At 39.8% G+C, this 26289-nt stretch overlaps 1 protein-coding gene across 1 annotated transcript; it reads left to right on the top strand.

Annotated features, from left to right (window-relative positions):
* The first annotated feature begins 18831 nt into the window (after positions 1-18831).
* Positions 18832-25217, top strand: LOC136218749 (late embryogenesis abundant protein At3g53040). The gene is made up of 3 exons (XM_066005834.1): positions 18832-19113; positions 20967-21919; positions 23647-25217. The coding sequence occupies exons 2-3, from the start codon at positions 20990-20992 to the stop codon at positions 24928-24930; spliced, it is 2214 nt and encodes a 737-aa protein (XP_065861906.1). The 5' UTR covers positions 18832-19113; positions 20967-20989; the 3' UTR covers positions 24931-25217.
* The last annotated feature ends 1072 nt before the right edge of the window (positions 25218-26289 follow it).

The raw sequence follows: 26289 nt of genomic DNA, 5'->3' as shown, positions 1-26289 counted from the left end.
TCAGTAAAAGTAATCTTAGGTTCACTCTTACTCTTGGTCAGCCTTTTTGTGAATGACTCAGTAGCTGGTTCTTGGTCAGCGGTGGTTACTGAGTGAGGATCATCTTCGGTCAGCGGCTGGTATCTACCTATAGGGTCAGTTTCGTCGAACTCTACATGTACTGACTCTTCTAAAACTTGAGTTCGCTTATTAAAAACTCTGTATGCTTTGTTGTTTGTTGAGTAGCCCAAAAAGATAGCCTCATCAGCTTTTGAATCAAACTTTGCTAAGCTATCTTTGGTATTTAAAATAAAACATCTACAGCCAAAGGCACGAAAGTATCCAATATTGGGCTTTCGTCCTTTCCAAAGTTCATAGGGGGTTTTCTTTAATATAGGTCTAACTAGAGCCCTATTAAGAATATAGCATGCTGTGTTAACAGCCTCTCCCCAAAAATACTTTGGAAGCCTATGCTCATCCAACATTGTCCTGGCTATTTCAACCAGAGTTCTGTTCTTCCTTTCTACAACCCCATTTTGCTGAGGTGTTCTAGGAGCAAAAAAATTATGGTCAATGCCACTGGCTTCACAGAATTCAACAAACTTTTGGTTTTTGAATTCTCCACCGTTATCACTACGGATATGAGCTAATTTTAGGTCTTTTTCATTTTCAATTTTTCTAACCAAATTTGAAAATGTCTCAAAGGTCTCATCCTTGCTGGTCAGCAAGATAACCCACGTAGACCGAGAGAAGTCATCTACAATGACCAAGGAAAACCTTCTTCCACCCAGACTCAGCGGCTGGACTGGACCAAAGAGATCCAAGTGTAGCAACTCTAACGGACGTTTAGTTGAGACAATATTTTTGCTATGAAAAGATTGCTTGGTTTGTTTTCCAGCTTGGCAAGCGTGGCATAACTGATCTTTTTGAAATTTAAGTTCAGGCAGTCCCTCAACCAATTGCTTTCTTGCTAGTTTGGCCAGGAGATCCATGCTTACATAACCAAGTCTCCTATGCCATAGCCAGGAATTTTCTTCCTTTGATACTAAGCACACAGTTTTTGAAAACTTTTTCTCTAAGTCTAGCATAAAGACATTATCTATCCGAGGGGCAGTTAAAATTAACTCATTTGTTTTACCCTCGTATATTTTACATCCAGTAGCATCAAATATAACTTTTCTCCCATTATCACATAGCTGAGCTACGCTGAGTAAGTTATATTTGAGTCCGCTGACTAGGGAGACAGATTCAATAGTAGGATTACCTCCGATGGTTCCTGACCCTACTATCTTACCCTTCTTGTTGTCTCCAAAACTTACGCTCCCTCCTCGTTTACGTTCAAACGTGATGAACTGAGTTTCATCACCCGTCATATGCCTTGAGCATGCACTGTCAATATACCACATCTTTGACTTTTCGGCACATCTCAGGCTTACCTGCATTGTAACTAGTTACTTTTAGGTACCCAATTCTTTTTGGGTCCTTGCTTGTTAGGTGCAACAGGTAAAACATCATATTTTATTTTATGGCGACATACATGGATAGTATGGCCATTCTTTCCTCAGAAGTCACAACTGACCTTCTGTTTAGGATGTTTCACTGATTTGTCAGCACCCCAGTGCTGAGCGTGCCAGCACACCTTAGTGGTGTGTCCTAACTTCCCACAAAAGTCACATTGAACTTTTCGCTGGGGATTCCATCTCTGCTTAGTACCTTGGTACTGAGTTCTCAGAGGAATGTTATTTTTCTTAGGAACCTTTAGTTGGTTCTGGATGGTTGTGACGTCCTTCCTCAGTTTCTTTGAAACTGACTGGACTTCAGAGAAATACTCATGCATGATCTTCATGTTATCATGTAGAGTTGAATTGTCCTGAAGAAGGAATCTGAGGTCACTCAGTTTGACCTCTTCCACTTCGTCACAGCGCCTGCTGAGTGCTCTAACTTTCTTATTACACTTCTTGACAAGTGTATAGAGATCACTCAGGGCATTAACCATATCGTTTCTGAGCTTGGGAAGAGAAATTACCTCATTTGATTGCTCCTCATCATCTGATGCGATGGATGGGTCAGCATGCTCAGAGACGCATGGCTCAGCAAGTTCGTCAGCCATGAAGCATATCTTCGCTGACTCGGTGGCCTCAGTTTCTGTGGATGAAGACTCATCGCTGTCGCTCCAAGTAGCCACCATTGCTTTCTTCCCACTTTTCTTGTCTTTCCTCAGCGTGGGGCAGTTTGACTTAATATGGCCAGTTTGATGGCACTCAAAGCATGTAATGGGCTTTGAGCTGTCCTTTCTGTATTTGCTGTAACTTGAGTCAGCCTTATACTTATCAAACTTTCTGTAAGGCTTTTTAGAGTATTTGTCACTCTTCTTGAATAGCCTTTTCATCTTCCTTGTGAACATAGCCATCTCCTCATCGTCAGTTGAACTCCCGTCAGTGGAGTCAGCTTTCATGACAAATGACTTCTGCTTCTTGTCTTCAGATTTTTCCTTCACCTCAAAGTTTTTCATGGATATCTCATGGGTCAGCAATGAACCGATGAGTTCGTCATATTTCTAGGTGGTTAAATCCTGAGCTTCCTCAACTGATGTCTTCTTTGCTTGCCAGTCTTTAGGAAGACTCCTGAGAATCTTTTTGACTTGCTCTTCCTCAGTGAAGATTTTCCCAAGTCTCTTGAGCTCATTAATGATGTTGGTAAACCTTGCATTCATGTCTGAAATACCCTCATCATTGTTCATCTCGAACAGCTCGTACAGTCTCATTTGCTGATTCACCTTGGATTCTTTTACTTTATTTGTTCCCTCGTAGGTGACTTCCAGCTTTCTCCAGATCTCTTGTGCCGACTCACAACCTGAGATTTTATTATATTCTGCAGCATCGAGCGCACAGTGAAGCATATTGATAGCTGAAGCATGGTTTTGGAGCTTCTTAAGATCATCCTCTGTCCATTTGGCCTCAGCTTTTACAACTGTTTAGCCAGCCACAACCTCGACAGGTACAAATGGGCATTGGACTATAGATAGCCAGGCACTCATGTTTGTAGCCTGAATGAAGTTCTTCATCCTATTCTTCCAGAAGGTATAGTTTGACCCGAAGAATAGGGGAGGTCTAGTAATGGACAGCCCCTCAGGCAGTATTTGAGTTGTTTGGTTTCCAGGGAGAAACCGAGTGCTGTTTTCGCCCATGGTAGGGATCAGCTCAAGGTTGTTAGACCTTTTAGAGTGAGCTTTTAAGCTCTGATACCACTTGTTGGTCCCTTGTAAGGTTGCAAGTATAGTTCCAAGGGGGGGGGTTAGGAACTATTTAAACTTTTTCGCAATTAGGGCAGACTTCTTTTTCTAAAGAAAAAGGTTTGAACAGCGGCACTGAGTAAACAGCAAGATACTGGCTTAGTCAACAGGTGACTAGGTCAGTTTCTTAGCTTGAGTCAGGAGATAGCACTTAGAGTCTATTCCTGAGCTCAGACGTTCAACGCGCACAACTCAACTTGACCTCTTTACTTGGTCAGTTTTTTGTTATTTTAAGCAAGCAATATAAATAAGGAGTTAAAGGTAAGAAATACTTCACTCAGCAGATTTATCCAGGTTCGGCTTCTTCTAAGCCTACGTCCTGTCCCCGAAACACGTTCCGAGATTTCAAATCCTCTACTGAGCTCTTTAAAGGTAGAGCCTCAAACCTTTTACAATATCAGCAACTGAGTATGACAAGAGTACCTTCCTCTATACTTCTACTCAATCTTAATCTCTCGCTGAGTACTAAAACCGAGTACTCAGCCTCTCCTTTCTATCTCTAAAAATGATAAGTGTTTTGTCCTATACAAAGATTTGCTAAGACACTTTAGACGATTGAAACAATCACTCTAGACTTTTACACAGATATAAGAAATGTAGTGTAAGAATTTGCTTTGCTTCTTTGCTTGCAGAACTTGTAGAAATTTGGTCAGCGTAACTGCTTGATCAAGTTCTGTGTGGAATGAAGCTTGTGATGGAACTATTTATAGAGACGTCTGGGCATCGGTCATTTCGAATTTCGAAATAACCGTTGGAGGGAAAACGGCTACATGTCGTTGTCATCCTGACTTGCTCAGAGCTCTCGGCCAATCAAAATTGTGTATCTTCTGTCCTCGGTCAGCTCAGCAGACTGTCTCTCCTTTTATGGTAAAGTCAACTGGACAACATGCTGTGTCGTCTGAACTTTGCCCAAAGAGGAAATACTTTGTCTGGAAGTTTTCCTTTGCCAGCTGTTGTCTTGTACGCTTTGTCGAGACTACTCAACAGCTTCATCTTGAAGTTGTTCCCGAAGGTCTTCTAGATCCTTCCGTTTGCTGAGTTGCGTTTTGTTCAAAACGGCAACGTTTTGACATACGCGGGCCGAGTGTACTGAGTTATTTGACTTGGGCCTTGGCTTCCGTATTGGGCTTGGGCCTTTTTATCCTTATGTCTTATAACAGTTTTAACTCAACATTGAACAAACACATTAGTAGAATAAATCAAAGCATTTAAACTTAGTGTGTTTAGAATATGTATTTTAAGTTATACTTAAACAATTTTGTCAAATCAAAACTATGTGGAAAGGTGTTTCAACAGTCTCCCAGATTGATCCTCTGGTTCAAATTCCTCAAGGTTCAGAGTTGAATAAAGAGGTTAGTTTTTCTAAACTCAGTATTGAGGCTAGAAATGTGAAAACCATGGGGGTTAATAAGATGAATATGAAGAAGCTTAAGGGTAGTCTTAAGACTAGCCAATCTTCTTTTGGTTTCATGGAAAAAAGGGGGTCTATAGGTACCTCTTCTAGGCTCGTAGGAGCCTCAAACAAATATCTGGTTTAGTTTGGTTGGGCATGTGTTTGCTGTCCTCTTTTGATGGATTTGTTTGTATGGAATGTTAGAGGAGCGGCAAGCAAGGCGACCCGTATCCATGTTAAAGATTTGATTAAACAGTTCAACCCGTCTTGTTTTGCTTTACTGGAAACTAAGATCAGTGGAGCTAAAGAAGATGATGTGGTTAAAGTTTTTAGAAGTTGGAAGTGTGTCAAGTCAGAAGCGATTGGCCGAGCTGGTGGTATTTGGCTTTTTTGGAAGCCTAATCTGGTTCAAATTGATACCGTAAAAATGGATAAACAATTTATTCATTGTAAAGTTACTTATCTTGGTAACAAACCCCTCTTTTTCACTATTGTGTATGCTGATCCTATTCTGGCTAATCAGAAACGTCTTTGGGAGGTTTTGTTGTCGTTAAGTACTAGTATGGTGGAGGCCTGGTTTGTTGTCGGAGATTTTAATAATATCGCGGTCATGAGTGATCAAAGAGTGGGAGGGAACCACTATATTAATAAGTGTCTTAATCATAAAAATGATATGGATTTGTGTGGTCTTACAGATCTTGGGGCTGCTGGCCATAAATTTACTTGGAAACGCAATAGTACCTTTGTTAGTTTGGACAAAGTCTATGCCAATATTGTGGCTCAAAACAGGTTTCCGGATGCGGCTGTGTTGAATCTTCCCTTCCGTTATTCAGATCATTGTCATATCCTTGTCAGGTTGGTGAGGGCTCCTCGTCCGAGAGGGGAAAGACCTTTTAGATATCTTATGGCTTGGGAATCTCACCTGGAGTTTAGGAACTTTGTGCATGATAATTGGAAGCCCCATTCTAATGTCTTACTTGCTGCAGAGGGTTTTAGAGGTAATGTGGTGAGCTGGAACAAGAACATTTTTGGCCATATTATCAGGAGGAAATAGAAGCTTCTGAGAAGAATGGAAGGCATCCAACGGATCTTAGAAACCAGGTTCGATCATAGTCTGAGTTGTCTCCTTAGATCCCTCCAGAATGAGTTGGAAGCGGTGCTGAAGCAAGAGGAGTTACTTTAGTTCCAGAAATCAAGGAAGACTTGGATTAAGGATGGTGATCGGAATACAAGGTATTTTCACCTTTCTACGGTTATCAGAAGACAGAGAAATCGGATTGATGCTATCAAAGATCATAATGGTAATTGGGTTTATGAGGATGAGGAGATTCGTCTTTTAGCCCTCAATTTCTACAAAGATTTATTTAAAGAAGAACTGGTTGGTTTGGATGGAGCTCTGTCTAGGTCTATGTTTTTGACGGTTTGTGAGGACAAGGTTATTAAAGCTTTTCATCCTATTGATCTGAAAGAGATTGGCCAAGCTGTGTTTAGCATAGGTGCTTCTAAAGCTCCTGGGGTTGATGGGCTCCCATCTGGTTTTTATCATAAGCATTGGGAAACAGTAAAGGAGGGTGTTTACAGTTTTATTAAAGGGGTTTTTGAAGGAACTGAGGATATTAGGTTTGTGAATAAAACTCTTCTGGTACTGATTCCTAAAGTGGAGAAGCCTTCCTCTTTCTTACAAATGAGACCCATTAGTCTTTGCAATGTGATTTATAAAGTGGTTACCAAAATTGTGGCTAGCTAATAGACTTCAGTGTATCCTCCCTGAGATTATTAGCCAGAATCAAGGTAGTTTTATCCCAGGGAGACAGATGATGGACAACATTATTATCGTACAGGAGATGGTGCATTCGATGAAGGTCAAAAAGGGTAAGCGTGGTTTTGTGGCTCTTAAGTTAGACCTGGAAAAAGCTTATGATCGGATTAACTGGAGTTTTCTTCAGGACTGTTTGGAGAGAGCTGGGATTCCGGAGAATTGGAGGAATTTAATTGAGGTTTGTGTCTCTTCTCATGTCTTCCAAGTTTTGATTAATGGGGATTTATCTGAGGAGTTTACTCCTTCCCGGGGGATCTGTCAGGGGGACCCAATGAGCCAGTTCTTATTTGTTATCGCTATGAAGAGGCTTACTCACCTTATCCAAGATGTTGTTAACACTGGGAGGCTTCATCCGGTTTCCATTAATAAATTCTGTCCCCCTATCACTCATTTGTTCTTTGCAGATGATGTGATGATCTTTGTGGAAGGGAGTGAGGAGCAAATTGGTGTGATCATGGATATCCTTACTAACTTTGTTCTGCCTCAGGTCAGAAGCTTAACATCCAAAAGTCTAGGATGCTTTGCTCGAATAATATGGACCAAAGAGTATGTAAGAATTTGAGTGAGATTTCCGGTATCCCTCTAACTAAGGGTTTTGGAAACTATCTGGGGATTCCTCTCCATAGTGATAGAGTCTTGAAAGCTTCTTTTAAAGAGATCTTTGATAAAACTAATAAGAAGTGTGCTAATTGGAAAGCTAAATCACTTTCTCTGGCGGGCCGACTTACCTTGATCCAATCGATGAACTGTGCTGCTTCTAATCACTTAATGCAAGCCTGTAAATTGCTGGAACCTGTTCTTAATGGCCTTGATAAAATCAATCGTCAGTTCCTGTGGGGAAACTCGGAAGAGGGGAATAAAGTTCATCTGGTTCCTTGGAAGGAAGTCTGCCAACCTAAGGATAAAGGAGGTTTAGGGATCAGACAAGCTAGAGACAATAATAAAGTTCTGTTAATGAAGCTTCTTTAGAGAATGTGGCAATCCCCGTCGGATCTTTAGGTTCGGTTATTGTGTGGGAAATACAGAAAGGATAAGGTTTTTGGGGGCCCTAAGGAGAGAGCTCTTAATTGTTCCTTCTTATAGAAATGAGTTAATGCTGTTTTCTCAGAATTATGCTCTGGGATTGGTTGGTCGGTGGGCAATGGCAAATCTATTAGTTTTTGGAACGACACCTGGCTGGGGATAAAGCCTTTACTTGAGGAGTGTACTTCGCCGCCGCCTCTGGAGATTCGTAATTTGAGTATTGCTGATGTGGTGGACTAGGAGGGAGATTGGATTTGGTCGAATTTTGAGGCCTACCTTAATCTGGAAACGCTCCTGAAGATTAGGGGAGTTAAAGTGAGCAGTAAGGAGGAAGATGGAGATATTCATTGTTGGTCCCTTATAAATAACGGGGCCTATTCTTGTAAATCTGCGTTTGAGGCGTTCTATATTAATTTAGATTCTCCTCCTTCTGTCGCTTGGAAGAATATTTGGGCCTTGAAAGTTCCCTATCGTATTAGGAGTTTCCTGTGGCTTGGTCCTAAGGACAGGTTGCTTACTAACGTGGATAGGAAAAGACGCCATTTAGTGGAGGCTGGTACTTGTAGTAGGTGTAGAGTCCAGTCTGAAACTACCTGTCATGCTCTTAGGGACTGTGTTAAGAGCAAGAATGTGTGGAGGGAAATTCTGCCAAATCGTTTGCTTCCTAATTTCTTGGCTTATCCTAGTCATAAGTGGTTTATTGATGGTGTTAAGGGTTTGCTTTTGCCTGAGCTGGAGCATGGTGCTATTCTCTTTGCCATTGTTTGTCACCAGCTTTGGCAGTGGAGGAATGCTGATATTTTTGGAGAAGGGGCAATTACCTCTACTAATTTACTTGCTTTTTTCTCCAAAAAAATTAACACTTTTATTAAAAGCTTCAAGGAGGAGGGATTATCTAATACTAGTCAGAGGAATGAGGTTCACCTAGTGGGTTGGAGTAGACCTGGTGAAGGGACTGTGAAGTTGAACACTGATGGTTCCTGTCTGTCGGATGGAAGGATTGCGGCTGGTGGGGTCTTGAGAGACGCTGGTGGTGCTTGGGTGTTTGGCTTTTCTCAGAACCTAGGTGTTGGTTCCTCATTTACCGCTGAGCTCTGGGGAATCTTCTATGGGCTTAGACTCGCCAAAAGTCTGGGCGTAAAAAGTCTGCTCGTGGAATCTGACAACCTTGAAGCAGTCAAAATTATCTCTGATAATAAAGCTCTATGTTTGAGCAGCCAAAATTTAGTAAAAGGAATCAAAAGATTATGTTCTTCCTTCGACACCATCAACTTTGGACATGTCTTCAGGGAGCAGAACAGAGTTGCTGACCGCCTTGCTGCTGAGGGCCATGTGAGGATGTTAGGAGTCTCCAATTTCTCGTCGCCCCCGGACTTCCTTTTTCTATGCTTTCTGATGATCATGTTGGGGTTAGCTTTCCCAGGCTAATCCCGGGTTAGTTCTTTGGTGTTCGTTTGTCCTTTCTTTCCTATTCCTACAAAAAAAAAGATATAGTACGGATAAAATAATCTTTTTTATAGATAAATATAATAATATAATTAAAATTAATATATTACATATTATATCATATTTTTTATCAGTAAAAAAGGAGGAAGTGGCATGCGCAACAGTGATGACCATCATCCGGTCCATCTTCACCAAAGTGTCATCGCGCTTCGCTGCAAAGGCCAGGAGGTCGGCAACCTTTTTACGAGCCACCTCGAGATCCCTCTCGAGCCTTCGTTTCTCTGCCACCCAGGATGATTTCTCCTCGGTCAGCACAACCAGCTGTGTTTTCTTCTCTACAAGGGCACCTTTTACCTGCCGCACCCAGCGAACAGCATTCTTCAGCAGGAACTCACGGCGATGAAGCTCCTTCAGGTCCTCGCCCATCTTATACTCCAACTTCTCTTTCTCCCCTCTCTCCAGACTTAGACGATCGTGCAATCGTGTCAGCTCAGCAGCCTGCGCACCTAGATCTTTGTTGGCCTCCTCGATTTTCGCGTTCACTTTCTCCAAATCAGCGATGGCATTCCGCATCCCATCCTCCAATGAATGAAAGGAGTGCTCATAATTCACGCACATGTCGAATATTCAGTTCGAATTAGCAATAGCCTGCGAACAGAGCAGGGGATAAGAATAGGAAATAGGAATCAAACCAAAAGAAACACAAATCTTACCACTCCAAGGGCAGACAACACCTCCAGCCCGAGGTCAATCTTCGACATGCCAGCCATCCGCTTCGACTCCATAGGAATTTTCGCCACCCTCGCAAGCACATGCGGAAGATCGAAGCTCATCATGTTAGCCCCAACCGGCAATTTCTGGATAAAGTCAATATACCGCGCAACCTTGGCATCCATCCTCGAAACCATTTCCGGATGATCACCAATCTGATCCACCAAGTCGGCAGCTAGCTCAGACTCCACTTCAGTACGTGTTCTCTTAGAACTCTCACCTTTTCCCCCCTCGGCTTCAGCTTTTTCTTCCTCGCCTCTAGCACCTTCCACCATCTTCAGCTTCTCCTCGCGGATTGCTCTCAGTTTCCTACAGCCAGATCGCTCTGACATCCCTTCCACATTCTTCGCATCTATCAAAGTAACTTCAGCCCCATCAACAACCTCTTTATCCTGCGGGGTCACTACAGGCCTCGCAAGGGGAATAGAAGCATCAACTTCTATGTCCTCGGATGCACCAATCACCCCGCCCATACTCTAGACCACTTGATTCGCATCCTTCAAAGAAGTAAAGGAAGCTAAGGAAGTTGAGGTCCCCTCAAACGCTTCGGCCGGAGTAACCAATCCAATGCGAAACTCATTCATATCAAAATCCATGCTAACTCTCGGGTCTCCAGCACCTATAAAACAACACATAAATAGTTAGGAAGCAAACAAGTCGAGAAAATTAAAAGCTACCCGAAAAACCCCCGGTGCCTCACCTACGACGACCACATTCACGGTGATGGACTCCAATTCAGCCATCTCTCCTTTAGTAAACCGGTGCCCTTTCTTCCATTGCTAAAAATCCATCGCAGACCACCCCGATAGATGAGCCATCCTCCATTGATTCCAAATAGAGTACCCGCAGGCCAGGAAGTGCCCGATCAGCTGATCAACATCCTGCTTGCTTCCCTTACCGCAAGGAAGGCCCTTCAGGTACGATACCAGTTGTTTCTCCGGCTCTAGCATCTCCCAGGGAACTAGCTAGTGACCCAAATCCATGGGGTCCTCATTCCAGATCACCCGAAATTGGAAGACACTATACAGCTGGCGGACCAAGAAATAATAGTGTCGCCACTCATGGATCTTGTCTTGCAGCCCCCCAAGCACGTTGAACTTCTGATGAGAAAACGTCACATGCTGTGAGCGAGGACCTTTATTCGGACGGAAGAACTGATGAAAAACCAGACCAGTTGCTCGGAAACCAGCTGATCTACACAACGAATAGAATGCCACCAGCATCCTCCACCCATTCAGATGGATCTGACCAGGGCACAAGTCATACTCCCTCATTACTTCGACAAAAAATGACAACAAGGGAAGCCACATTCCCGATTCCATTTGTTCCTCATACACGACAAGCTCATTAGCTTCGCCTACATGACAAGCACGGTCCTCCTCGCGTAGCGCGATCAGTTCGTAAAGCTCCCCTATTCGATAGGCCACTGAAAGAGATGTCAAATCTGCGGACACTATAATGCTGTGAGCATCCTCGATGGTATAACTGTCAGGCTGTTTGGGTCGCAGGGATTTTCCAAAGCGTTTGCCATCGGACCCCACGGCACCGGGCAACCTTGACCATACCTTGGCCCTCACCCGTTCGTATAAGGTTCCGAGGGTTTCACCCTCCTTTATCAAACCATTTGGCACCTCGACGATCACCTCGTGGGTGCCCACCGCCACACCACCCAACGGTCGTGCTACACTAGGTTCGGGCCGTGGCACCAGAGGTCATCGGTTTTTCATCTTCTTACCTTGCTGAGAATCGGCCTCACCCTCCGAATCTAGTCACCTCTTACACTTCGGCGCACGATTGCGCGCCGCGTCTCGAAGGATGAAATCACCCGGGGTCACAGGGGGCAACCGTTTTAAGGCTCCTCACGAAGAACCCTCTGACATAATCCTCTCTCTCCCCCCAAATTTAAACAAAAAGCAAAATAAAGGGAATAGGACGAGTTACTGACCTTGCTCTGAGCGACAACGATCAAATAGGGACTCTTCGCACCGACACGCACTAACACTGGCGGTCAGCAACTCCGGATAATGGCAAACGGGAGCAGGAAAGAAATGAGCGATAAGCACAGACAAAGGAAGCAAGGAAATCCCAGAATAGAAAGTGCAGAGAGCAAGAAAAGATGGGCATAAACCCCCCTCAAACCCTTTATATCAGGGTAAAAGGCACATGCGCAACGGTCCAATGAATGCACATTGATGGTGCGTGCATTATTGCATTTATCACAAGCATTTAATGCAAAAGGAAATGGGGGCGCACACGTAGAAGGCCAATAGGTTTTTATTTTTTGCATCCCACACAAGTGGACAAAACGCACGCGTTTCACATAGCTAGGAGGACACCCAACATTGTTGGCACCTCGCATGCAATACTCGATGAGCGACCTCATGCGGGGGGGGGGGGGACTACTTGATAGGGTATATAAAACGGGCCCATCAAGCCCACTAGGCCCACCAGAGTACAAGTTGAGGCCCAAGTCCACTTACAAAAGCCTATAAATACACTCGGTAAGTTGAGGCAACTCTCTCTCGATTATCTTTTTGCACTTCGACTATATACTAAGGATCCCACCTAGAACTACTGACTTTCTTGATCGTCGGAGTGTCTATAGGGACCGATCCCCGCACAGAGACGGCATTCGAAGGACCCGAGGTCTCGAAGAGCTACTCGGAACAAAGTGGGACCTACCCGGGCCACTTTAGTTCAATACCCAATTATTAGGTAAGCATGGATGGAAATTAGTAAATGATCCAAATACTCTAGTGAATAAAATGTTCAAAGCGAAATATTTCCTGAGGGAAGACTTACTTTTCTCTGAATTAGGCAATGATCCTAGTATGATTTGGAGAAGTATTTGGAGTGGTCTGGGTATACTTAGAAAAAGGGTAATGTGGAAGGTGGGAGATGGTAGTTCAATTAGAGTTTGGAAGGATGCATGGGTACCTAAACTGAACGGCTTTTGTATAAATTCTTTTATGGTCCCTGGGATGCAAGATTTAAGACTTGCTGACTTGTTGCTTGAAAATGGTAGGGGTTGGGGTGTGGATAAACTGAATGGATGTTTCATTGAAGCTGAAGTGAATGCCATTTGTGACATTATTTTACCCTTCATTGTCCGTGAGGATAAAAGACTCTGGAACTGGTCAAAAGACGGCTTTTATAATGTGCATTCGGGTTATATTGCTGGGATGGAGGTGGAGGAGGAAAGGTTGGTGAATGAGGGTTGGAGGAGGATTTGGAACCTGAATATGCCCCCTAAACTGAAGCTATTCATATGGTGAATTTGCTCGGGTAGCCTACCTACTCGGGCTAGACTAGCCCAATGATGTGTTCCAATCATAATTGAATGCCTTGTGTGTGTGGATCAGGATGAAATGGATAACCATTTATTTGCTGATTGTTGCTTTGCAGGTGATCTTTGGCAAATAGTTGGACTCCCAATAGCACAACTAACGGGATGAATTTTGCAGATTGGTTATTGCATGCAATTTGTGGCCCAAATCTGGAGTTCATTGACATGCTTTGCTGTGCTTTAAAGACGATTTGGGACCACCGAAACAGAGTCATATGGCATATGACATGGTGGCAGAGGGATACTAGTTGGCGCCACGGCATTGATGAACTGCAGAATTGGAGGGCTTACCAGCAAAGCTCAAAGGCTAAGCCAACTGTGAATTCTTCAACTCCGCCGGGCAGCAAACAATGACAACATCAGGGAAGTCCATGTGCCATCTTCCCCGTCTGCTATAGCCGCATCACATGGTCCATCTTCTGTAGCCGCGTCGTCATCTGCGCCGTCGGCCGCGTTACCTGGGTCGTCTGCTGTAGCCGCGTCGTTAGTCGCATCGTCTGTCGAACGGGCAGCCGACCTCAACCAGATCCCATAAAACTTCCACGGAGAGGTAACTGAGCATCTCGAAATAGGGCCGTCTGGTTCTGAACAAGGCCAAACGAACAATAATTTTATGCAGGCTCGGGAAATGAATAAGTGGAAGCCGCCGAAAAGGGGGGTTAGTGAAGTGTACTGTCGACGGTGCTATTTTTAAGGAAGCTGGAAGCTCCGGGTTAGGAGCAATGATCAGAGATGACACAGGTACATTTCTATTCTGTAGTAGCAGTTGCATTGCTAGTATTAGAGAACCTAAGGTGGTCGAGGCATTAGCTTTACGCACGAGTATGATCTGGCTTGCTTCTATGCGCTATACACATGTTGAATTTGAATCAGATGCCAAGCTTGTTATTGATGCAATTCTTTTCAACAAAAAGGATATCTCGAAGTTCGGAACGCTCATTAATGATTGTCGAGTTATCCTTCGATCTAATCCTACTTTTTCAGTATCGTATGTTAGTCGGTTAGCGAATAGGGCTGCATACTTGGTAGCTAGGTATGCCTATTCCAATGCTAGCGATTTTTTGTCTTCTGTTGTGTCAGATTGGCTATCGAATGCTATTTTTGAGGATGTAAATCCCATTCATTTATGAAATACAATTTTTGGGTTCAAAAATAAAAAGATTAACTTATGTAAGCCCCGAAAAAATAATAGAATAATAGCAATTGTTTTTAAAGGTATAATACTTGTTTGGATCCCCAAACTAAATATTTAAAGTAAATTAAGATTTTAAACTATCAATATCATCCATCAGATCACTGAACTAAGTAAAAATCATCAATTGAGTCCTCGTCGAAAATCATTCGGTTAAACAGTTTCAGACTCTCTTCCCCAAATCTATTTTAAGCGAATACATAGATCATTACATTTCATGTTAAATAGTCACGATTTCTAATTTTAGGAGAATATAAGGATTCAAATTGATAATTTTTTACTTAATTCAAAGACTTAATTGATAATTTTAATAGTTTAAAATCCTAATTGATTTTGACGTTTTAGTTTAAGAGTCAAAATGAATATTATGTTTTTTTTAATCTTATAACAAGTTGTTTGAAAATTTCAAAAGATCCCATGATCCATAAAATGTAATAATTTAAGAATGAACAAAGAGGGTAGTAATGGGAGCCATGGGAATGCTATGGAGGATATTGGTTAACAATTGTTAAAGGCAAATCTGTTCAAGTTTCTTCGAGTCAGCTGATGAGTAATGGTAATAAGCCTATGGGTGCTATAGGAGAGGGAAGGGGGGGGGGAAGAGAATCAGAAAACCCCCAGATAAATGGTAGTTGGGGTATGGAATATTCGGGCCCTTAATGATCCTGTGAAACAGAGAGAGGTTTCGAAATTGATTAAAAAATGGAAGTTGGGTGCTTTTGGAATATTAGAAACTCGGGTTAAAAAGTGTAACATTGAAAATTTTTGGAGAGGATTACAGCTTGAGGATTGGAAGTTGATTTATAATCCTGGGAATTCTGAGCTTTCGCGTATTTGGATTGTTTTTAATCCGACGATTTTTTCTGTTACCATTGTGCAAGCTTCTGAGCAGTTTATTCACTGTAAGGTGGTTGGCATGCATGTTGAATTTTTATGGATGGTTGTGTATGCTTCTAATTCGTACGGGGAGAGGAAAGTTTTTTGGGATGCTCTTCCTTTGTTGCAGGTGCAGAGGCCGTGGTTTATTCAAGGGGATTTTAATTCTAGGTTGTCTAGTTTGGATAAAATTGGGGGAACTGATGATGATGGGGATAATGAAGAGTTTAGGCGTGCTATTATTCAAGATGATATTGTAGAGGTGCCTTGGAGAGGAGTTTATTTTACATGGACTAATAATCAGGTTGATAATAAAAGAGTGTGGTGTAAGCTTGATTGGAGTTTTGGGAATTCTGAGTGGCATCAACTGTATACTGAGGGGATGGTGGAAGTATTAAATTCAGGTATTTCAGATCACTCTCATCCGGTTCTTAGAATATTATTCCTATCATGAATAGTGGAAAATGCTTGTTTAGATTTTTCAATATGTGGATTAATCATCCAGAGTTTTGGCCTATGGTTTCTACTATTTGGACACAACAAGTTATGGGTTCTAATATGTTTAAAGTTTGGCAAAGGTTAAAGAGTATTAAGCAGTTTTGTTTGAAACTGAATCGTACTAAGTTTAGTGATATCTCTTCAAGGGTTATTCAGCAGTAGAAGCTGGTGGAGGAGCTTCAAGTTAATTTGCAAAATGATCCTTTGAATGAGGAGTTGCTTTGTGAGGAACGTGCAATGACAGTGCATTTGAAGAATCTGTTATCTGCCGAGGAAGCATTTTATAAGCAAAAATCTTGCATTAATTGGGTTCAACTTGGAGATGGGAATACTTCTTTTTTCTTTAGGCAGTTTAAAACTAAGAGGTCCAGGAATAAAATGTTGAAGTTGAGGGATCATACAGGGGAATTGGTTTTAGATCCTGATCAAATTGATAGACTTATGGTGGAGTTTTATCAAAATTTGTTAGGTAAGGGGAATGATAACAGGAAGTATTGTGATGCTTATGTTTTCTCCTTTGGAAATGTGGTTTCTGTGGATGTGGCTACGAGTTTAGCAGCTGATGTTTCAGAAGATGAAATTAAAAAAGCTTTGTGGGGGATTGGTGATGATAAAAGCCCTGGAATTGATGGTTTTAATGCTTTTTTCTATAAAAAAGCTTGGCATATTATTGGAAAGGATATATGTGTGGCGATTTTGGAGTTTTTCAAGACGGGTAAGCTCCTTAAACAGATTAATACAACTATTTTGGTGATTATCCCTAAAAGTCCTAGTGTTGAATCTTTAAGTGATTTTAGACCTTTGTCGTGTTGCACTATTTTGTATAAAATTATTACGAAAGTCCTTTGTGCTAGATTGGGTACAATGTTGCCTGAGATTATTGCTCAAAACCAGTGCGCGTTTGTGAAAGGGAGAAGAATTACTGATAATATCCTTTTAGCTCATGAGTTAATGAGGAATTATCACAGGGATAAGACTCATGCTAATTGTGCCTTGAAAATTGATTTAAAGAAGGCTTATGACAGTGTGCAGTGGGACTTTCTTAAAGAGGTTTTGTATGGCTTCTGTTTTCCTGCTAGATTCATTAATTGGGTAATGAAATGTATTCGTAATGCTAGCTACACTATTGCTCTTAATGGTTCTTTGCATGGTTTTTTCTCTGGGCAAAATGGATTGAGGCAGGGGGATCCCCTTTCTCCACTTTTGTTTGTGGTGGTTATGGATTATTTTTCTGGGATGATGAAAGCTAAACTGTCTGCTGAGTTTCAGTTTCATTGGGGTTGCAAGAGTTTGCAGATTACTCATCTTATGTTCCCTGATGATCTTTTTCTTTTCTGTAAGGCTCATGTTAGGTCTGTGAAGGAATTTGTGGATATATTGCAGTTGTTTGGTGAGTTTTCTGGATTGCAAATAAATGTTCAAAAATGTGAAATGTTTATCAGTGGTATTTCTGAGGATTTGAAACAAGAGTTTTTGCAGCAGGTGCCTTTTAAGGAGGGGAGACTCCCTGTTAGATATTTGGGAATCCCGTTGTTATCTAAGGAATTAGCTAAAGTTGATTGTAATAGTTTGGTGGATAAAATTACTGGGAAAGTTAATGCTTGGGGTTCACGATTTCTCTCTTATGCGGGGAGGCTTCAATTGATTTTGTCTATTCTTCGAACTTTGAACACCTTCTGGATGCTTGTATTCATTCTTCCTAAATCTGTCCTTAAAGCAGTGAATGATCGATGTAGGAATTTTCTTTGGAATGGGAATAGTGAAAAGAGTACAAAGGCTCTAGTGCCTTGGGATGATGTGTGCTTTCCTAAAGAGGAAGGAGGATTGGGTATTAAAAATTTAATAGTTTGGAATAAAGTTGTTGTGGGAAAGCATATTTGGGAGTTAATTGCAATTAAGGATTCGCTTTGGGGTGTGTGGGTGATTAAGCAGAAACTGAAAAACTTAAGTTTTTGGGGAATTCTGAAACCATTTGATGCTAGTTGGAGTTGGAGTTAGTTGAATCACATAAAATTGGAATTGAAACCCTTGTTTAAGTATGTTTTAGGTAACAGTGATGATTTTTCTTTTTGGTTTGATCTTTGGGTTGGTGGAAGCAGTTTGAATGAGAGGTATCCTGGGATGCTTACTGATGATAGTGATATTCCTCAAATTGCCAAAGTTAGGGACGTTTACTTGGAAAGGAATTGATATCTCCCTGTCCCGTCTTCTTCTGTTATGTATTCTGCCTGGCAGGAGGTTCTTTCTGTTGTTCCTCAGCCACATTGTGAAGATAAAGTTGTATGGAGGGAGCATAAATCTGGACAATATACTATAAGAAGTGCTTATAATGCTTTGCGATCTTGTCGTCCTAAGGTGAATTGGAGGAATTTAATTTGGGGACAATCTCATATCCCTAAACAAAGTTTTATTGCTTGGTTAGCTCTTAGGGGTAAGCTTGTTGTTAGAGCCAATATTAAGAAGTGGAATTTGTTGATGGATGATAGATGTGGCTTGTGTTTGCAGGAACAAAAAACTATTCCTCATCTTTTTTTTTTAAATGTGTGAAAGCTGATCAGGTATGGAATAATATTAAACAGAGGTGCACAATACCAGATAGAGTAAATTCTTGGGGAAGGACTGTTAGTTGACTTTGTAAGAAAGTAGGGGGTAAAACTTTGAAAGCAAAAGTTCGGAGGGTTGCTTTTGTAGCAGCTGTATATTGGATTTGGAGAGAATGCAATTAACAATATTTTACTGGTGAGAGTTTTTGTTCCAAGAGAGTGATTAAGCATATAAATAGTAGTGTTTGATTGCAATTATTGTATAGGAAGAAGATGAGAGATATGGGGAATTATGTTTGGGACAATTGGTCTTTGCATATTTTGTATTTCTGGGTTTTGGTGAGGGATAATGAGAAGCTTGTTGGAAATATGACCAGTATAATTATCTTTGGTGAGTGTGGTTTAATAATATTATATATTCTATAAAAAAAATAATAGTGTGTCAAAAAAAAAAATGAAATAATGGTTAAGCATAAAATAATTTAAGAGAATCATTTCTAAATAATAATAATAATAAAATATTTGCAACGAATGCATTAGAAAAAGTTCAAAACTTTCTACCAAAAAAAAAAAAAAAAGTTCAAAACTTAATTAAATATTATAGAAAAATAACTGAAATTTGTGAAGAATACAAAATTTATTTAATTCGTTTTAAAATCATAAAAAGGAAGAAGCAAATGAAGAAGAAGCTTTCTCATTTGAGCCTTTGCTTAGCCTAAAATGTCGAGGCTCTCCTCTCCGATCAGCGATCTCATCTTCAGATCGCTCTAGCCAACGTGGAGACTTCAATCCTCCTCGTTCATGACAACGCGTTCGACGTCCTCTCCAATTGCGCATTGTTTGCTGCCCACTTGACTCTGTTCACGTCCTCTCCATCCTCGCCAAATCAAGCCTCCATTTTGCTACCGATCGCCCCTAATTTCACCCCTTACACGGTATCAATCTTTTATAATATCTCATATTCTCACAATGTATAATTTTCATACATTATATTTGTTTTCTACTTCTGGTTACTATTTCGTTCAAGCATTCAATAGAAGTTACGACTTTTGATAAATATTTCTTCTTATGTATATGAATTCTGTTTATTTCTTCATGTTTCTCTTCTTCCTCCGTTCCTTTCTTCTGATATGATGCCAATTATCTTGTCCCATCTGAACGTGGGCATGATTTGATTCCTGTTCTTTTGGTAAAATTATTGGTACATTTGTATGATTAAGCTTTCTGGCATGGCTGATTTCATATTAAAGTGAGAAATCAAAACTCAAAGTTGAGCATTGATGCATCTGTTGTTTGATTTGAAGATCGTGACTCGTGTACTTCTGTGTTCAAAAATTGTACGTTGCATTATGTATGTTATGAGAACTTACTAGAATAAAAATATGAATGTATGTAGTTTGGGTTTCTATCTAAAGATGCGATTTTAGGTTAGTATCCTATCCTACATGTGTTCTTTAATATTGGTTTCCAAGTTTATACATAAGAAAGGTGTTAAATAGGTTTTTGTGCATTTAGATAATATACTGGCAGTTCCGTTTGGATTGGGGATATGTACTTATAATTAGAAGGCTAATTACAAATTGGGTCTTATATGTGTGGTATAAATTAAACAGGTATGAGAATGGGTAGAGCAGGTTAACAGGTATAGGCATCCTTAAAAAAACCCATAAGTTGTATAACTTTTTGCTCTTTCTCTAATTGACTTGTGAATATAATATTAATTTGATGGGTTTATTGCTTCCCAGATTTCTAATACTGTTTCTGTAGGTAATTCAGGTCTTCATTTCCATTTTCTTAAATTTTTTAATTTTCCATTTTTATTATATTTCAATTTAATTTATGAAAAGAAGAGATGGGATTTGCAATTTTTGAGTGAAAAAGAGAAGCAGATAGAACAAAGGAAGACCATTTTTGTTTACATGAGCCTTGATTTTTTTATGTAGATGGATTGGATGTGGTTAGGAGGCTAATGTCTAAATATAATGCTGTTTTTATCCATGGAAAATCTCAAGGCTTGTACGTACACCTACGAGGCTAGACTAAATATGGTTCGTTTTATTATGCATGCAGGTGTTGAACTTATTGGAAACCCCTTGGGTGGTTGGTCGTTTCTCATAGTTTTACTCTCCTGTTTAGCTATAAATTCCACATGCTTTCTGGAAAGCATGATATATACTAAGTGGTATATTATAATTAGAAGTTAACACTTTGAATGACTTAGTACCAGCGATGTTGCAACACAAAGCATGACACTGACACCTGCTATAGAAAGATTCTTACAAGTGGTGTCATTTGCAACTAGATAAATCCTATTCTGTTTTTCAAGTTAGTTATACTTGGCGAACGACTATGTTTATACAGGAGGACAATGTTATGATAGGAATGCCCTTGCTTCTATTAAAAGCAAATGCAGAGTTTCAGGGAAGTAAATAGACAGTCATAGAGTTTGCAAATTACTAATCTTCTTTATACGGTGTTAGATTGCAAGTACATCTGTTATGATCTTTATGCTAGTTAAACTTCAGGGAGGGAATTTGGCAAGTGCAAAAGCTTTCAATTAATAGGTCAATCGCAGGGGTTTAAAGTTTTGCAGCATAGGTTGGTTTAGCATATGGTCTATTTAGTAGCTTCGGGTTGAATATCACTTTTCCAAATTAAATTTGCATTCACTTTATGATCATTTCTAGATGCAATTACCTTCCTAAGTATCTTGGCTTTATATTAAATGGTGGCTAGTAATATATGCTTCTGACTTATTGAACACCGATAATTTGTGTTTCTGGAACAGACTTATTGAAGGTGTCTTTCAGCATGGATGTTCCCACAACTGACGTAGAACTTGTCCCAGAAAAAGAGATAATTGAGGATGGAAAAGAGGGAGGCCCTGCATTTCATTGTGATCTTTATGATACAGAACTAGTTCATAAAGTAGCACAAGTTTTTCTCCCTGGATTGGGAGCAGCTTGTGTTGACAACACAACAGGTGGTATATTTAGGTCTCCTGCTTCGGTTGCTGTTGAATTGAGGAAAGAAATGATTGAATATATCACCATGCGAAGTGAAAGTTTTGTTGCTGAATCAGTCATCTTGGAAGGTGATCCAAATACAGAGGTATCTGATCATCCATATGATATTATATCTGATTTTGTCGATGATTTTGCAAGTTCAAAGAGGAATTTTTTTAGTCGGGTTTCAGGATGGGTATTGAGTGAAAAGAGAGAAGACAAGATAGATGATTTTGTTCAAGAGATGGAAACAAATGGATTTTGGTTGACGGATAGGAGAGAAACAATTGGCCAGAATTTGGTCAAGAATGTTGACTTCAAGAACACGTGTCATTGTGACAAAAAGTTCAATACTGCTGAAGAGCTAGCTGAGCATGGTAATATCTGCGATTTTAGGTCAATAAATTGTCCACATGAGGGGTGTAACATTGTCTATTGTGCAAGGCATATGGAGAAGCATGATTCAATTTGTCCTTTTAAGATAATCCAATGTGAGCAAAACTGTTCAGAAAGTATCATGAGACGTCTAATGGACAGACATTGCATAACTGTCTGTCCAATGAAGCTTGTGAATTGTCCTTTCTATGGCGTTGGTTGCCAATCCTCCGTACCTAGGTGTATGATTCAGCAACATTGTTCAGATGAACTTCAGCTGCACTTGACATATGCTCTTAAAAATATTCACAAGGGAGCTACTGATGGGGATCTCCAGAATCGAGCGAATCAGATAGTGGAGGTGAGTCATACGTGATCATATGTACATGATTCTTGAACATGCATGGTAGTCTGTCTTTTTTTTTTTTTTTTTTTTGAAAGAACACTGTAGTCTATCTAGTACACTAGAATTAATAGTTTTACTATTGCAGCATATTTAAGCATTATATTTTTATTTTATTTTTTTTGTCTTATTTCTGAAATTCTTGAAACAATTATATGGAGTATCTCTTCTATTCTCTTAATATTATAAACATTCTGCTGTGATAGAAAATCTTCTTTTTTTAATCTTAAAATGCAACACGCAACTGGGCTACCCTTTACTGTTTTGATGCTGTTCCCAAACGAAATCTCATAGAATGTTTGGATGTAAATGGAGTTCGAAACAAACAGGTGGTGATAGGATTCCAAAAGTATAGGGGTTTGCATTTAAATAAGAATATTGAATGCCTCCTGCTCATTGCAGGAGACTGATATTATTTTATTTTGTTTATTTATTACCGTTTTCTAGAACTACTAAGTTTAGAGGTGTTTGAAAACTTCATTTAGCACTTAAAGTTGAACAGTATTAATGATAAAATTTAAATGTATTCTATACAAGAATGGGTTTTATACTCTTTATAATATCTTTATGTTATCACTCTTCATAAATTTTATCACAAAAAGTGTTATATATATTATATAAATATATATACCTTTAAAGTCCAATACTATCTTTTCAATATACCATTTTATTTTATTTTATTTTGGGTTTAACTGTTTCAATATTTAAAGTACTTTTTTAGCTTTTACCACCAATTGACTATAATGAAGGAGTTTATACATGTGTAATATCTTTGGCTTTTTTTTTCTCAAGCACCCAAATACAACTGAAACCCTTTGGCCTATTTGGAAGTTTCCCATTGAAGTGATATCCATGCTCTTACTTTTCTTTCAAATTTCAGAACTTTTTTTGATAAATGCTTAGGTTTTATCTACTGAGTTCTTGATTGGACTTCGATTTCTGTGGCTATCTAATTTATCTCTCCATTGTCATCTGCCTGGCATCGGTGAAGAGATTATAATAGTTGTAGCCTTGTAGACAATCTATAGTAGTCTGCATCCACAACCAAATTCTGATATGGGATTCCAAATGTTTCCTGCCAGAATTATATCTGATATGCAGCCGGGTTAACTTATGATATTTTCATGATTGACTTGATATAGGGTGCAATAGCATGGTGGTTCTATAAGGTAAAAATAGTCTATCAGTTGTCCAAACGGAATAACAAATAAAAACCAGAGAGACAAGAACATCTATGTTTGTGGTTTATGTCAATAATCTTGTAGGCTTACGCATAAATCTCCTTATTTCAAATAGAGAAATTTAATTAATGAATGTGTAAATTTAGTTGTTCGGGATTTATGTGAAACAACGTTACAAAATTCATAGGCTCAAAATTATGGGAAAGGCATCATTTGTATGTCATTCTGAACTTGCCTCTTCGAACATTTCAAGTTTGAGCCATTCTGAAACGGGTCTTCTGTTCTTATTTTGTTTCTGCTTTTGGTGAAGTCCCATAATATGCAGTTTTGTTCTCAGTCTTTTCCAAGAAGATGATTTTGCAATTCCTTCTCCATTGGTTGGTGCACTTTTATATTATTTGTCATGAGCTATGAAGATGCTTTGAACATATCCAGTTCATATATTGGCATATGAATTTCTTCAATTGCTTAACCAACTATTACACTTTTGATATTCCTTCACAGTTATCATCCGGTCAGCTACAAGGAACTAGAGATGCAAAGTCTCTAACCCTCAGAGTCAAGGACCTTGATGCAAAGCTCGGACCGTTGGAAATTACTATCGCAGAAACGGCACTTGAAGAATCCAGTGAACCTGCAAATGACAGTACTGAAAAATCAAATGAACCTGCAAATGACAACACTGAAAGATCCACTGAACGTGCTATTGACAATGTCGAAAAAATTAGTGAACGTTCAATTGACAATGTCGAAAAAATTAGTGAACATGCAATTGACAATGCCGACAAGTCCACTGAACCGGCAAATGACAATGCCAATAAGTCCATTGAACCTGCAAGTGACAATGCCCAAAAATCTACTGAACGTTCAATTGACAATGCCATCAAATTTAGTGAACCTGCAACTGACAATGCCGACAAATCCACAGAACCTGCTAGTGACAATGCCGACAAATCCACTGAACCTGCAAGTGACAATGTCGACAATTCCACTGAACCTGCAAGTGACAAGGCTGACAAATCTACTGAACTTGCAATTGACAAAGCCGACAAATCCACTGAGCGTGCAATTGAGAATGCTGACAAATCCACTGAACCTGCAATTGACAATGCCGACAAGTCCATTGAACCTGCAAGTGACAATGCCGACAAATCCACTGAACGTGCAATTGACAATGCCGACAAATCCACTGAACCTGCAAGTGACTATGCCGACAAATTTAGTGAACGTGCAATTGATGATGCCGACAAGTCCACTGAACCTGCAAGTGACAACACCGACAAGTTCACTGAACCTGCAAGCGACAATTCCAACAAATCTACTGAAGGTGCAATTGACAATGCTGACAAGTCCACTGAACACACGAATGACAATGCTGACAAGTTTACTGAACCTGCAAGTGACAATGCCGACAAATCTACTGAGCGTGCAATTGACAATGTCGACAAATTTACTGAACCTGCAAGTGATAATGTCGAAAATTCCACTAAAAATGCAAGTGACAATGCCGATATATCCACTGAACCCACAAGTGACAATGCCGATAGATCCAGTGAACCCACAAGCGACTATGCTGCCAAGTCTGCTGAAGCTGCAAGTGACAATGCCGACAGGCCCACTGAACCTGCAATTGACAAAGCCGACAGATCCACTGAACCATCTGAGGACAGAAGTAGTGCATCTGAAAAGCCTACGAGTGCTCCAAACAAGGTTATCGAAGAGTCAGTTGAGACTTCAAATTTAGCTGGTCAAGGTTCAGAGGAAGCTAAGCTCCAAGCATCAACCTAAAGTTTATTCTGTGTTTACTGGTGAAATAACAGAAATCTTATGAAGCAGGAGATGGTACATCCAACTTCTCAAATGCAGTTCCTGGACACAAATTTTGATCTTCAATAACATGGGTTTTTCGTTGTTCCCTTCATGTTATTCTTTTTGTTTTCTAGCTATACTATTTTATAAGATAAGATGAGTGGAATGAAATTTCCTTAATATATAGTTAATTGTTTTAAATTTTACTCTATCTTAACATTTTATTTATGAAAAGTTGAATAAATATTGTAATTTGTTATATCCCACCTAGGATTTGCTCTTTTCAAGCAACAGGAAGTTTATATATGTGATAGCTCAAGAAGCGTAAGACTACTATGCATCTTTTCTTCCTGCAATTGAATCTTTACTGGCAAGTAGTTCCAATTCATATATTTGAAGAGCTATTATGATTTTTTTTTTTTTAAAATAATAGTATTAGATTGAGTGGAAACAGTTTGTTTTGATGCTTTGGCACTGGCATTTTATGTATAGAATGAGTTTCATGCTGACATTTTATGACAGAGAGAAGAGGAATGAAGCAGTTCTCGATCGGTAAAGATTGTCCATGAAAAGGAGCAAATCTTTGTGGTTTAGCTTTTTCAATTTCATTTTATTTTATTGTAAAAGGTATGCAATTTTGACTACAGTGTGCAACAGAAAAAGTCCATGTTACAATGATTTATTATGCCGTTCAAATATAGATTGATATCAAGAAAAGTAATTAAAAAAAGGACAGGATGCCTAATTCATTAAGAACTTAGGGTCTGTTTGTTACGGTTTGCTATTGCTGTTGGAAAAATCTATTACTCCAAAAAGTAGGATTCCTGCTTTTGTGAAAAACTGCTTTTCAGCTATGAACGGCAAACACGAGATCTCTAACCAAATACTTAAACTTCTCCTTTTTGGAGAGAAAAGGCAAACACGAGGAGAAAATGGAGTAAACACCTCTTCAATCATAAAAAAAGGGTAGGAGCCTCTAGATACTCTTAAAATTATTATATTTTGGATAAATAATTTATGGGTCTTGCTATTCACCGTCCCCTAATTACTTATCACCGCTCCTTGTTGGACATTTTCGCCCTTTGTATATTTTTGAACAAAAACTGAAAGTCCTCCCTTCAGAGCAAAAACTGAAATTCTAAAAAAATGGACCAAAGAACTTCGGAAATGGACGATTTCGAACACGAGGTAACAAATCGATCCGGGAACTACTGAAATTAACGTTTTGGCTAATTTTATTTTATTTTTTTCATGAATTTCCCCTGGACGGAAAAAAATCCCTCCTGCCCTTAGGGCAGATGGGAGATCCATCGGCCTGCCGCGGGCAGTTCATCCGCG

Source organism: Euphorbia lathyris, chromosome 2 (assembly GCF_963576675.1).
Source record: "Euphorbia lathyris chromosome 2, ddEupLath1.1, whole genome shotgun sequence".
Taxonomy (NCBI): domain Eukaryota; kingdom Viridiplantae; phylum Streptophyta; class Magnoliopsida; order Malpighiales; family Euphorbiaceae; genus Euphorbia; species Euphorbia lathyris.
Note: the sequence above shows the minus strand (reverse complement) of the source record. Positions and strands in the feature narration are given on the sequence as shown.

Bases quoted from the DNA above. Each gene is read 5' to 3' on its own strand.
- LOC136218749 (XM_066005834.1), top strand. From the start codon at position 20,990: ATGGATGTTCCCACAACTGACGTAGAACTTGTCCCAGAAAAAGAGATA. The intron at 21,920-23,646 runs GTGAGTCATACG...ATTCCTTCACAG, and splicing joins GAGCGAATCAGATAGTGGAG to TTATCATCCGGTCAGCTACA.